The 15,396-nt window shown below is 39.8% G+C and overlaps 1 protein-coding gene across 4 annotated transcripts in view; it reads left to right on the top strand.

Annotated features, from left to right (window-relative positions):
- Positions 1-15,396, top strand: part of LOC105491688 (glucosidase alpha, neutral C) — a 96,238-nt gene that overhangs the window by 28,165 nt on the left and 52,677 nt on the right. For all 4 annotated transcript variants that reach the window (XM_071067031.1, XM_071067030.1, XM_071067032.1 and 1 more), the window contains one exon: positions 2,842-2,887. In XM_071067031.1, coding sequence (XP_070923132.1) covers positions 2,842-2,887 — 46 coding nt within the window. The remainder of the gene's footprint in view (positions 1-2,841; positions 2,888-15,396) is intronic.

Genomic DNA, 15,396 nt, shown 5'->3' with positions numbered 1-15,396 from the left:
TTTACACATTATTCTACACCTTGCTTTTTTTCTCTTAACAATGTGATAATTCTTAATTTCTTTAAAGCAGCTACATAATTTCTGTTTTATGGCTGTACTGTGATTCACTGAGTAAATTCTCTATTGAAGAATTTAAAGTTGTTTCTAATCTTGTTTTACAACTAGTTTACTAATAACCTTGAATATGTGTCATTGTGCAGATATACAAGTGTATTTATAGTATAGAGTCATAAAAAGATAGTTGTTGATCAGATGGTTTGTGCATTTGTAGTTTTTTCTTTTTGTTGAGATGGAGTCTCGCTCTGTCGCCCAGGCTGGAGTGCAGCGGCATGATCTCGGCTCACTGCAAGCTCCGCCTCCTGGGTTCATTCCATTCTCCTGCCTTAGCCTGCCAAGTAGCTGGGACTACAGGTGCCCGCCACCATGCCCGGCTAATTTTCTTTTTGTATTTTTAGTAGAGAGGGGGTTTCACTGTGTTAGGATGATCTCGATCTCCTGACCTCGTGATCCACCTGCCTCAGCCTCCCAAAGTGCTGTGATTAAAGGCGTGAGCCACCGTGCCCGGCCTATAGTTTTCATAGGTATGGCCAAATTGCCTTCCATAGAGGTTGTACTGGTAGTTATAGTTCCATGATTTACATTTATATTTATAATTATATTTGTGTTAGAAAAATCAGATGATCTAACTGGAAAAAATTTTGTTAGATTTTAACTTCGTAACATTAACAAAAATAAATTGCAGATGAATTAAAATTAAACATAACAAGACAAAAACAGAAGAAAATATAGAACAATATTTTTGTAATTGTGATAGTGTGACATAAACTAAAGAGCCATAGGAAAAGATTGATGCATTTGGTTACTTACACATTTTAAGCTTTGATTCTACTCAGAAAGCAACACAAGAAAAAAAAAATAAGCTTTATTATAGACACACACACACACACACACAGCATGAACAAAATTAAAAGTCAAGGACTTCCAGTTTCCCATCTGGCATGTAAGGAGGTTAGAAGTCACTACTCCATCCTAACAATGGCTAAAAAGCTCAACAAATCAGTTTTTGCCTTATATAGTTTGATGTTCTGTTAGACTCATACACACATTAAGGATTGTTATGTTGGGCTGGGCACAATGGCTTATGGCTGTAATCCCAGCACTTTGGGAGGCTGAGGCAGGCAGATCTTCTGAGGTCAGGAGTTCAAGACCAGCCTGGCCAACATGCTGAAACTCTGTCTCTACTAAAAATATGAAAAATTAGCCAGGTGTGGTGGCAGGTACCCGTAGTTCCAGCTAATTAGGAGGTTGAGGCAGAAGAATCGCTTGAACCTGGGAGGTGGAGGTTGCAGTGAGCCGAGATCACGCTATTGCACTCCAGGCTGGGCGACAAGAGTGAAATTCCGTCTCAAAAAAAAAAAAGATTGTTATGTCTGCTTGGAGTATTAATCCCTTTATCATTATGTAATATCCTTCTTTATCCCCCCAAATTTTCCTTGCTTTGAAATCTGTTCTGTCTGAAATTAATACATCTACTCTTACTCTCTTTTGATTGGTGTTAGCATAGTATATCTTACCTTCAGAGGTAACCAGTTTACTAAATTTTGTGTTAATCACTTCCTTGGGTTTGGTTTGGTTTTAAGATGGAGTTTCACTGTTGTTGCTCAGGCTGGAGTGCAGTGATGCGATCTTGGCTCACTGCAACCTCCGCTTCCCAGGTTCAAGCGATTCTTCTGCCTCAGCCTCCCAAGTAGCTGGGATTACAGGCTCCCACTACCATATTCCAGCTAATTTTTGTATTTTTAGTAGAGACAAGGTTTCACCAGGGGTTCAAGGCTCGTCTTGAACTCCTGACCTCAGGTAATCTACCCACATCAGCCTCCCAAAGTGCCCAGATTATAGGTATGAGCTGCTGCACCCGGCCTCCTTGGGGGTTTTTAATTGCATTCCCACATATGTATGAATTTCCAAACAACATATTATTTGGATTTGCCTTTTCTAAAAAAACTTTTATGTAATAAAAGTATGCTGTATAGATCCTTTTGTAATATATTTTTCACTCAAATTTTTTTTCTTTTTCCATTTCTTTTTTTTTTGGAAGACAGGGTCTCACTATGTTGCCCATTAAATGTGTAAAAGTTAGCCTACATCATTCATGCTCATAGAAATACAAACTGAAATACATTTATTTTTTTCTACAATTTTAGATTTGGCAAAAACTGAAAGATTGATAAAATCCAACATTGTTAAGAATGTGGGGAAATGAGCGCTCAAATACAACTCTAGGTGGAAGACTAAATTGTCACAGTCATTCCAAAAGACTGTACATTATGGTGCTGTGTTCTGGGAGTAAGGAGAGTCACACTGAGTGAAGGGAGCTATGTTCTACCTTGCTTACTGAGGTTTTGTTGAAATATTATGAGCATGTTTACCATTTATAATAAAAAATGATAAAAGCATTTTTTAAAGAGTTAACAAAATTAAAATACTTCTACATTAAGAAATGAAGTTATTAGATGAATGTTCATCATTACTGTCCAATTTTATAAACTCATTTAAAAATTTTTTTTTATTGTTTAAAGATGAGAGCTCACTATGTTACCCAGGCTGACATCGAACTCCTGGGTTTAAGTGACACTCTAGCCTCAGCCTCCCAAGTAGCTGGGATTACAGGCAGGCACCACTGCACCTGGCTTCATTTTTATTTTTATAATGATGTTATATTTAATACGTTAAAGATATAACTTATGGGGTCTTAAAAGTTGGAAATGAAAATCTTTATCATTGAACAAAATTCTATCAGTCTTGCCATTGAGTGAAACAACTTTATTTATGTTAAAACAGAGCTGCTAAAGAAAATGAGGAGGAGGCATCAGTGGACACCTCTCAGGTAATCTAGATTGATCTATTTATTGTTATCTTTTTCACCATCATCATAATGATAGGGCATATAAGGAATTCTCTTTCTTCCTTCTATGGAAGGGTGCTTGTTAAATGATCTACTGCATATAAATAGGACCACCTGTTTATTTGGCTCACCTTGTCATCTCATTCATTCATTCACTCATTCATTCATAAAAACAGATGCTTCCTGAGTGCCTGCCTTTTGCCAGGCATTATTGCTAGGCAAGGAGAATCAGCCTTGAATAAAACAAATCCCAAACCTGTTCTCATGGAAATTAGAATCTACTGGGAAAGATAGACATTAAGTAAGTAATTACAAGCATGAGGAGTGTTACAAAATTGTGCTACAGAAGAATACAAGAGATCTGGCCAAGATGAGGGTCAAGAAAGACCTTCTGAGGGAAATAATGTTAAAGCTGAAACTGATGTGTTAGTATACACAAATCAAAAAGTGGGGAAAAGAACATTCCAGGTAGAGGGAACTGCATATTCAAAGATCTGGAGGTAGGACGGAGCATATTCCATTTGAAGAAATGGAATATGTATGCAATATATATTTATTTTAGCTGGAGAAAGGAAAGCAAAGGGGAGGGTGGTATGTAACGAGGCTAGAGAGATAGGCAGGGCAGTGCTGTGGACAGATTTGTAATAATTCTTTTATCTAACAATTATTTGTTAAGTACCTCCTATATCCCAGTCTCTTTTCATGGAATTGGTGAGACATCATTGAAAAATATAAGTCCCCCATTTATCATGGAGCTTACCTTCTTCCAAGCCATATCAACCTTTCTGAGTTTGTCATAAGAGCAAAGGAAAACTTTGGAACAGTTCTAAGTAGCAGAGATGCATGGTCTTATTTCTATTTTAAAAAGATTATTTTGCTGAATTGTGAAGAATGGACACTCCAGAAATCATCTCTCTCTTCATTCCCAGTCAGATGTATCTTCAAAAGAGCACTTTTCACGATATTGATTCTTCCTATCCATGAGGATGGAATGTTTTATCATTTGTGTCCTCACTTGTTTCCTTGAGCAGTGGTTTGTAGTTCTCCTTGAAGAGGCCCTTCACATCCCTTGTTAGCTGTATTCCTAGGTATTTTATTCCCTTTGTAGCAATTGTGAATGGGAGTTCATTCAGGATTTGACTCTCTGATTGTCTAGTGTGAATGTAAAGGCATGCTTGTGATTTTTGCACATTGATTTTGTATCCTCAGACTTCGCTGAAGTTGCTTATCAGTTTAAGGATTTTTGGGGGCTGAGATGATGGTATTTTCTAAATATAAAATCATGTCGTCTACAAGCAGACAATTTGACTTCCTCTCTTCCTATTTGAATACTCTTTATTTCTTCCTCTTGCCTGATTGCCTTGGCCAGAACTTCCAATTACTACGTTGAATAGGAGTGGTGAGAGAGGGCATCCTTGTCCTGTGCCAGTTTTCAAAGGGAATGCTTCCAGCTTTTGCCCATTCAATATGATATTGGCTGTGGGTTTGTCATAAGTAACTCTTACTATTTTGAGATATATTCCATCAATATGTAGTTCATTGAGAGTTTTTAACATGAAGGATGTTGAATTTTATCAAAGGCCTTTTCTGCATCTGTTGAGATAATCATGTGATTTTTGTCTTTGGTTCTGTTTATGTGATGGATTATGTTTATTGATTTGCGTATGTTGAACCAGCCTTGCTCCAGAGATGAAGCTGAGTTGATCACGTTGGATAAATTTTTTGATGTGCTGCTGGATTCGGTTTGCCAGTATTTTATTGAGGATTTTCACTTTGATATTTATCAGGGATGTTGGCCTGAAGTTTTCTTACTGCCCAAAATAATTTATAGAGTCAATGCTATTCCTATCAAACTACCATTGACATTCTTCACAGAATTAGAAACAACTATCTTAAATTTCGCATGGAATCAAAGAAGATCCCATATAGCCAAGACAATCCTAAGCAAAAAGAACAAATCTGGAGCCATCACATTACCTGACTTCAGACTATACTACAAGGCTACAGTAAGCAAAACAGCATGGTACTGGTACCAGAACAGACATATAGACCAGTGGAACAGAACAGAGACCTCAGAAATAACCAAATAACACCACACATGTACAACCATTTGATCTTCGAGACACCTGAAAAAAACAAGCAATGGGGAAAGGATCTCCTATTGAATAAATGGTGCTGGGAAAACTGACTAGCCATATGCGGAAAACTGAAACTGGATCCCTTCCATACACCTTATACAAAAATTAACTCAAGATGAATTAAATACTTAAATGTAAAACCCAAAACCATAAAAACCCTAGAAGAAAACCTAGACAATACCATTCAGGACATGGGCATGGGCAAAGACTTCATGATGAAAACACCAAAAGCAAATGCAATAAAAACCAAAATTGACAAATGGGATCTAATTAAACTAAAGAGCTTCTGCACAGCAAAAGAAATGATCATCAGAGTAAACAGGCAACTTACAGAATGGGAGAAAATTTTTGCAATCTACCCATCTGAAAAAGTGCTAATATCCAGAATTTACAAGGAACCTAAGCAAATTTACAAGAAAAAACAACCCTATCAAAACATAGGCAAAGGATATGAACAGACACTTCTCAAAAGAAGACATTTACATGGCCAACAAACATATGAAAAAAAGCTCATCATCACTGATCATCAGAGAAATGCAAATCAAAACCACAGTGAGATACCATCTCACACCAGTCAGAATGATGATTATTAAAAAGTCAAAAAACAATAGATGCTGGCAAGGCTCTGGAGAAATAGGAACGCTTTTACACTCTTGGTGGAAATGTAAATTAGTTCATTGTAGAAGACAGTATAGTGATTCCTCAAGGATCTAGAACCAGAAATACCATTTGACCCAGCAGCCCCATTAACTGGGTATATACCCAAAGGAATATAAATCATTCTACTATAAAGACACATGCACATGTATGTTGATTGCAGCACTGTTTACAATAGCAAAGACATGGAACCAACCCAAGTGCCCATCAATGATAAACTGGATAAAGAAAATGTGGGACTGGGTGTGTGGCTCATGCCTGTAATCCCAGCACTTTGGGAGGCCGAGGCAAGCGGATCACCTGAGGTTGGGAGTTCGAGACCAGCCTGATCAACATGGAGAAACCCTGTCTGTACTAAAAATACAAAATTAGCTGGGCATGGTAGTGCACACCTGTAATCCCAGCCACTAGGGAGGCTGAAGCAGGAGAATCACATGAACCTGGGAGGTGGAGGTTGCGGCGAGCCAAGATTGCGCCATTGCACTCCAGCCTGGGCAACAAGAGCGAAACTCCATCTCAAAAAAAAAAAAAGAAAATGTGGTACGCTGGCAAGATGGCCGCACAGCTCCGGTCTGCAGCTCCCAGCAAGATCAACGCAGAAGGCAGGTGATCTCTGAATATCCAACTGAAGTGTCTGACTCATCCCATTGGGACTGGTTAGAGAGTGGGTGCAGCCCACGGAGGCTGAGCCGAAGCAGGGTGGGGCATTGCCTCACCCGGGAAGCACAAGGGATCGGGAACCTCCCTCCCCTAGCCAAGAGAAACCACAAGAGACTGTGCTGTGAGAAATGGTGCATTCTGGCCCAGATACTACACTTCTCCCATTGTCTTGGTAACCCACAGACCAGGAGATTCCCTCAGGTGCCTACACCACCAGGGCCCTGGTTTTCAAGCACAAAACTGGGTGGCTGTTTGGGCAGACACCAAGCTAGCTGCATGGTTTTTTTTAAATACCCCAGTAGCGCCTGGAACACCAGCGAGACAGAACTGTTCACTCCCCTGGAAAGGGGACTGAAGTCAGGGAGCCAAGTGGTCTAGCTCAGCAGATCCCAATGCCACGGAACCCAGCAAGTTAAGATCCACTAACTTGAAATTCTCACTGCCAGCACAGCAGTCTGAAGTTGACCTGGGACACTCAAGCTTGGTGGGACGAGTGGCGTCCGCCATTACTGAGGCTTGAGTAGGCAGTTTTCCCCTCACAGTCTAAACAGAGCCACCTGGAAGTTTGAACTGGGTGGAGCCCACTGCAGCTTGGCAAAGCTGCTGTAGCCAGACTGCCTTTCTAGATTCCTCCTGCCTGGGCAGGGCATCTCTGAAAGAAAGGCAGCAGCCCCAGTCAGGGGCTTATAGATAAAACTCCCATCTCTCTGGGACAGAGCATCTGGGGGGAAGGGGCAACTGTGGGTACAGCTTCAGCAGACTTAAACATTTCTGCCTGCCAGCTCTGAAGAGATCAGTGGGTCTCCCAGCACAGCGCTCAAGCTCTACTAAGGGACAGACTGCCTCCTCAAGTGGGTCCCTGACCCTCATGCCTCCTGACTGGGAGATACCTCCCAGCAAGGGTCAACAGACACCTCATACAGGAGAGCTCCGGCTGGCATCTTCCACATGCCTCTCTGGGATGAGGCTTCTAGAGGAAGGAACAGGCAGCAATCTTTGCTGTTCTGCAGCCTCTGCTGGTGATACCCAGTCAAACAGGGTCTGGTATGGACCTCCAGCAAACTCCAGCAGACCTGCAGCAGAGGGGCCTGACTGTTAGAAGGAAAACTAACAAACAGAAAGGAATAGTATCAACATCAACAAAAAGGACGTCCACACAAAAACCCTATCCAAAGGTCACCAACATCAAAGACCAAAGTAGATAAATCCATGAAGGTGAGGAAAAACCAGCCCAAAAGGCTGAAAATTCCAAAAACCAGAATACCTATTCTCCTTCAAAGGATCACAACTCACCAGTGAGGGAACAAAATTGGATGGCGAATGAGTTTAATGAATTGACAGAAGTAGGCTTCAGAAGGTGGGTAATAACAAACTCCTCCAAGCTAAAGGAGCATGTTCTAACCCAATGCAAGGAAGCTAAGAACCTTGAAAAAAGGTTAGAGGAATTGCTAACTAGAATAACCAGTTTAGAGAAGAGTGTAAATGACCTGATGGAGGTGAAAAACACAGCATGAGAACCTCATGAGGCATACACAAGTATCAATAGCCAAATTGATCAAGTGGAAGAAAGAATATCAGAGATTGAAGATCAACTTAATGGAATAACGAGTGAAGACAAGATTAGAGGGAAAAAAAATGAAAAGGAACGAACAAAGCCTCCAAGATATATGGGACTATGTGAAAAGGCCAAACCTACCTATGATTGGTATACCTGAAAGTGACAGGGAAAATGGAACCAAGTTGGAAAACACTCTTCAGGATATTATCCAGGAGAACTTCCCCAACATGGCAAGACAGACCAACATTCAAATTCAAGAAATACAGAGAACACCACAAAGATACTACTTGAGAAGAACAACCCTAAGACACATAATCGTCAGACCAAGGTTGAAATGAAGGAAAAAAATGTTAAGGGCAGCCATAGAGAAAGGTCAGGTTACCCACAAAGGGAAGCCCATCAGACTAACACCAGATCTCTCTGCAGAAGCCCTACAAGCCAGAAGAGAGTGGGGGCCAATATTCAACATTCTTAAAGAAAATAATTTTAATCCAGAATTCATATCCAGCCAAACTAAGCTTCATAAGCAAAGGAGAAAGAAAATCCTTTACAGACAAGCAAATACTGAGAGATTTTGTTACCACCAGGCCTGCCTTACAAGAGCTTCTGAAGGAAGCACTGAATATGGAAAGGAAAAACCAGTACTAGCCACTGCAAAAACATACCAAATTGTAAAGACCATCAACACAATGAAGAAACTGCATCAACTAATGGGCAAAATAACCAGCTAGTATCATAATGACAGGATCAAATTCACACATAACAATATTAACTGTAAATGTAGACAGGCTAAATCCCCCAATTAAAAGACACAGATGGGCAAATTGGATAAAGAGTTAAGACCCATTGGTGTGCTGTATTCAGGAGACCCATCTCACGTGCAGAGACACACATAGGCTCAAAATAAAGAGAGGAAGGAATATTTACCAAGCAAATGGAAAGCAAAAAATAAATAAATAAGAAAGCAGAGGTTGCAATCTTAGTCTCTGATAAAACAGACTTTAAACCAACGAAGATTGAAAGAAACAAAAAAGAGCATTACATAATGGTGAAGGGATCAATGCAACAAGAAGAGCTAACTATCCTAAATATATATGCACCCAATACAGGAGTACCCAGATTCATAAAGCAAGTTCTTAGAGACCTACAAAGAGACTTAGACTCCCACAAAATAGTAGGGGGAGACTATAACACCCCATTGTCAATATTAGACAGATTAACAAAACAGAAAATTAACAAGGATACTCAGGACTTGAACCCAATGCTGCAGCAAGTGGACCTAATAAACATCTACAGAACTCTCCACCCCAAATCAGTAGAATGTACATTCTTCTCAGCACCACATCGCACTTACTCTAAAATTGACTACATAATTGGAAGTAAAATACTCCTCAGCAAATGGAAAATAATGGAAATCATAACAAACAATCTCTTAGAGCGCAGTGCAATCAAATTAGAACTCAGGATTAAGAAACTCACTCAAAACTGCACAACTACATGGAAGCTGAACAACCTGCTCCTGAATGACTACTGGGTAAATGACAAAATGAAGGCAGAAATAAGTAAGTTCTTTGAAACCAATGAGAACAAAAACACAATGTACCAGAATCTCTGGGACACAGCCAAAGCAGTGTTTGGAGGGAAATTTATAGCACTAAATGCCCATGGGAGAAAGCAGGAAAGATCTAAAAATCAACACCCTAACATCACAATTAAAATAACTGGAGAAGCAAGAGTATACAAATTCAAAAGCTACCAGAAGACAAGAAATAACTAAGATCAGAGCAGAACTGAAGGAGATAGAAACATGAAAAACCCTTCAAAAAAATCAATGAATCCAGAAGCTGGTTTTTTGAAAAGATTAACAGAATAGATAGACTGCTAGCCAGAATAATAAAGAATAAAAGTGAGAAGAATCAAATAGACATAATAAAAAATGATAAAAGGGATATCACCACTGATCCCACAGAAATACAAAATACCATCAGAGAATACTATAAACATCTCTATGCAAATAAACTAGAAAAACTAGAAGAAATGAATAAATTCCTGGACACATACACCCTCCCAAGACTAAACCAGGAAGAAGTTGAATCCCTGAATAGAACAATAACAAGTTCTGAAATTGAGGCAGTAATTAATAGTCTACCAACCAAAAAAAGCACAAGACCAGACGGATTCACAGCTGAATTCTACCAGAGATACAAAGAGGAGCTGATACCATTCCTTCTGAAACTATTCCAAACAATAGAAAAAGAGAGACTCCTCCCTGACTCATTGTGTGAGGCCAGCATCATCCTCATACCCATACCTGGCAGACACACAACAAAACAAGAAAATTTGAGGCCAATGTCCCTAATGAATGTTGATGAGAAAATCCTCAATAAAATACCAGCAAGCCAAATCCAGCAGCACGTCAAAAAGCTTATCCATCACGATCAAGTCGGCTTCATCCCTGGGATGCAAAGCTGATTCAACCTATACAAATCAATAAACGTAATCCATCACATAAGCAGAACCAATGACAAAAACCACATGATTATCTTAATAGATCCAGAAAAGGCCTTCAATAAAATTCAACACCCCTTCATGCTAAAAACTCTTAATAAACTAGGTATTGACGGAATGTATCTCAAAATAATAAGAGCTATTTATGACAAACCCACAGCCAATATCATACTGAGTGGGCAAAAGCTGGAAACATTCCCTTTGGAAGCATTCCCTTGGCACAAGACAAGGATACCCTTTCTCACCACTCCTATTCAACATAGTAATTGCAAGTTCTGGCCAGGGCAGTCAGGTAAGAGAAAGAAATAAAAAGTATTCAAATAGGAAGAGAGGAAGTCAAATTGTCTCGGTTTGCAGATGGCATGATTATATATTTAGAAAACCACATCATCTCAGCCCAAAATCTCCTTAAGCTGATAAGCAACTTCAGCAAAGTCTCAAGATATAAAATCAATGTGCAAAAATCACAAGCATTCCTATACACCAGTAATAGAGAGTCAAATCATAAGCAAACTCCCATTCACAGTTGCTACAAAGATAATAAAACACCTAGGAACACAACTTACAAGGGATGTGAAGGACCTCTTCAAGGAGAACTACAAACCACTGCTCAAAGAAATGAAAGAGGACACAAACAAATGGAAGAGCATTCCATACTCATGGATAGTAAGAATCAATATTGTGAAAATGGCCATACTGCCCAAAGTAATTTATAGATTCAATGCTATCCCCATCAAGCTACCATTGACTTTCTTCACAGAATTAGAAAAAACTACTTTAAATGTCACATGGAACCAAAAAAGAGCCCATATAGCCAAGACGATCCTAAGCAGAAAGAACAAAGCTGGAGGTATCACGCTACCTGACTTCAAATTATACTACAAGGATACAGTAACCAAAACAGCATGGTACTGGTATCAAAACAGATGTGTGGGCCAATGGAACAGAACAGAGGCCTCAAAAATAATGCCACACATCTACAACCATCTAATCTTTGACAACCTGACAAAAGCAATGGGGAAAGGATTCTCTAATAAATGGTGTTGGGAAAACTGACTAGCCATATGCAGAAGACTGAAACTGGACCCCTTCCTTACACCTTATACAAAAATTAACACAAGATGAATTAAAGACTTAAACATACGATCTAAAACCATAAAAACCCTAGAAGAAAACCTGGGCAATACCATTCAGGACATAGGCATGGGCAAAGACTTCATGACTAAAACATCAAAAGCAATAGCAACAAAAGCCAAAATTGACAAATGGGATCTAATTAAACTAAAGAGCTTCTGCACAGCAAAAGAAACTATCATCAGAGTAAACATGTAACCTACAGAATGGAAGAAAATTTTTGTAATCTATCCATCTGACAAAGGGCTAATATCCAGAATCTATAAGGAGCTTAAACAAATTTACAGGAAGAAAACAACCCCATCAAAAAATGGACAAAGGTTCTGAATCGACACTTCTCAAAAGAAGACATTTATGTGGCCAACAAACATAAAAGAAAGCTCATCATCACTGGTCATTACAGAAATGCAAATCAAAACTACAATGAGTACCATCTCACACCAGTTAGAATGGCAATCATTAAAAAATCAGGAAACAACAGATCCTGGAGAGGATGTGGAGAAATAGGAATGCTTTTACACTGTTGGTGGGAGTGTAAATTAGTTCAACCATTGTGGAAGGCTGTGGTGATTCCTCAAGGATCTAGAACCAGAAATACCATCGGACCCAGCCATCCCATTACTGGGGATATTCCTAAAGAATTATAAATCATTCTGTAAAGACACATTCACACATATGTTTATTGCAGCACTGTTCACATTAGCAAAGACTTGGAACCAACTCAAATGCCTGTCAGTGATAGACTGGATAAAGAAAATATGGCACATATATACTACGGAATACTATGCAGCCATAAAAAAGGATGAGTTCATGTCCTTTGCAGGGACATGGATGAAGCTAGAAACCATTATTCTCAGCAAACTAACAGAGGAATAGAAAACCAAACGCCACATGTTCTCACTCATAAGTAGGAGTTGAACAGTGAGAACACATGGACACAGGGAGGGGAACATCACACACCAGGGCCTGTTGCGGGGTGGGGGCCTAGGGGAGAGAGAGCATTAGGAGTAATACCTAATATAGATGATGGGTTGATGGGTGTAGCAAACCACCATGGCACGTGTATACCTATGTAACCTGCACATTCTGTACATGTATCCCAGAACTTAAAGTATAATAAAATAAACCAATAATAAAAATCAACATAAAAGTAACAAAATCCACTGTTCAGAGATTTAAAAAGAAAAGAAAATGTGGTACATATACACCATGGAGTACTATGCAGCTATAAAAAGGAATGGAATTATGTACTTTGCAGGGACCTGGATGAAGCTGGAAGCCATCATCCTCAGCAAACTAGCACAGAGACAGAAAAACAAACACTGCATGTTCTCACTCGTAAGCGGGAGTTGCAATGAGAACACATGGACATGGGAAGGGGAACATCACACACCAGGGCCTGTTGTGGGCTGGAGGGCGAGGGGAAGGAACTTAGAGGATGGGTCAATAGGTGCAGCAAACCACCATGGCACTTGTATACCTGTGTAACAAACCTGCACGTTCTGCACGTGTATCCCCCCACTTTTTTTTAAGAAGAAATAAAAACAAAAAAAAGAGCCCTGACAATAGATAGATTAGGTAGTGGTTTTGAGTCACAGACCCCTTTGCAAGAATCTGATGGAAACTATGAACTGTCTCTGTAGAAAAATTAAAATTGTTCATATTGTTTGAGGGAGTTAATGGACTCTAAAGCCCATCCAGGGACCCCAGAATAGTAGCCCCTGTATTATGCATTCAGGTGTTTTGGTTTTTTTTAACATACAGCTGGCTAGATATGGTGGCTCACGCCTGTAATCGCAACAGATTGGGAGGCCAAGGAGGGAGGATTGCTTGAGCCCAGGAGTTCAAGACCAGTCTGGGCAACATAGTGAGACTTGTCTCTATAAAAAATAAAAATAAATTAACCAGGCATGGTGACATGTGCCTGTAGTCTCAGCTACTCGGAAGGCTGAGGCGGAAGAATTACTTAAGCCCAGGAGGTCAAGGCTGCAGTGATTGTGCCACTGAACTCCAGCTTGGCTGACAGAGCAAGACCCTGTCAAAAACAAACAAACAAACAAAAAAAAAAAAAAACAGGCTTGCTTTACAGAAGCTTTAATTATGAACCTAGAAATGGACAAAGAGTCATTTAAAGAAATATGCATTTCACACATACACAATTTTTTAAAGTTTTTATTCTAGGGAAAAGAAGACTTTTATAAGGCTGAGAAAGTTTGTACCTTTGCTTCAAAAGATTATGGACCTGAGCAGTCATTGCCATCCCAGTTGACTCGACTTCTCAAACTAGCACAAGAATGTAGCCAGTAGTTTGGCTGATTGATTGAAGCAGGGGGGTAAAGTGCCCATCTCAGCAAAAACGAATCTCTGCATAGGATCTCTTAAAACAGACCTAAGTTATTTGGTTCTAAATGTTTTGCCTCACATATTTACAAGAAGAAAAATTTTTTAATTCTTACATATTAAAGATTGCATTTTTCAAAGCACTTTTACATTTTGGTTCCTGTAAAGATATTCATGTCAAGAGTTACGGCAGTTCCTCAAAGAATTAAACATAGAATCACAATATGATCCAGCAATTCCACTTCTGGGTCTATACCCAGAAGTGAAGACAGGGACTCAAAACAGATATTTATATGCCCATGTTCATAGCAGCATTATTCACAATAGCCAAAAGGTGGAGGCAACCGAAGTGTGTCCATTGATGGATGAATGCCCAAACAAAATGTGATAAATACATGCAATGGAATATTATTTAGTCTTAAAAAGGAAGGAAATTCTGATACATACTGCAACATGGATGAAACCTGAAGTTGTTATCCTAAGTGAAATAAGCCAGTTACAAAAGGACAAATTATATATCATTCTACTTGTAGGAGGTACCTAGAGTAGTCAAATTCATAAAGACAGAAAGTAGAATGGTGGCTGCCAGGGACTGACGGGGGGGAAACGGGGAGTTGCTCTTTAATGGTCAAGGAGGTTCAGTTTGGGACGATGAAAAAGTTCTGCAGATGGGCAGTGCTCAGGGGTTTCCACAGAGACTCCCTCCACACCCCCGGGCACTGCCCAGGAAAAAAAAAATGTTCTGGAGGCCGGCCATGGTGGCTCACACCTGTAATTCCAGCACTTTGGGAGGCCAAGGCGAGTGGATCACGAGGTCAGGAGATCAAGACCATTCTTGCCAACATGGTGAAACCCTGTCTCTACTAAAAATACAAAAATTAGCTGGGCGTGGTGGTGCACGCCTGTAATCCCAGCTACTTGGGTGGCTGAGGCAGGAGAATAGCTTGAACCCAGGAGTTGGAGGTTGCAGTGAGCCGAGATCACACCACTGCATTTCAGCCTGGCAACAGAGCGAGACTCCATCTCAAAAAAAAAAAAAAAAAAATTCAATGCCATCCCCATCAAGCTACCAATGAGTTTCTTCACAGAATTGGAAAAAACTGCTTTAAAGTTCATATGGAGCCAAAAAAGAGCCCGCATCTCCAAGACAATCCTAAGTCAAAAGAACAAAGCTGGAGGCATCACACTACCTGACTTCAAACTATACTACAAGGCTACAGTAACCAAAACAGCATGGTACTGGTACCAAAACAGAGATATAGACCAATGGAACAGAACAGAGTCCTCAGAAATAATACCACACATCTACAGCCATCTGATCTTTGACAAACCTGAGAGAAACAAGAAATGGGGAAAGGATTCCCTATTTAATAAATGGTGCTGGGAAAATTGGCTAGCCATAAGTAGAAAGCTGAAACTGGATCCTTTCCTTACTCCTTATACGAAAATTAATTCAAGATGGATTAGAGACTTAAATTTAGACCTAATACCATAAA

Source organism: Macaca nemestrina, chromosome 7 (genome assembly GCF_043159975.1).
Source record: "Macaca nemestrina isolate mMacNem1 chromosome 7, mMacNem.hap1, whole genome shotgun sequence".
NCBI lineage: Eukaryota > Metazoa > Chordata > Mammalia > Primates > Cercopithecidae > Macaca > Macaca nemestrina.
This window is presented reverse-complemented; position numbering and strand designations above follow the sequence as displayed.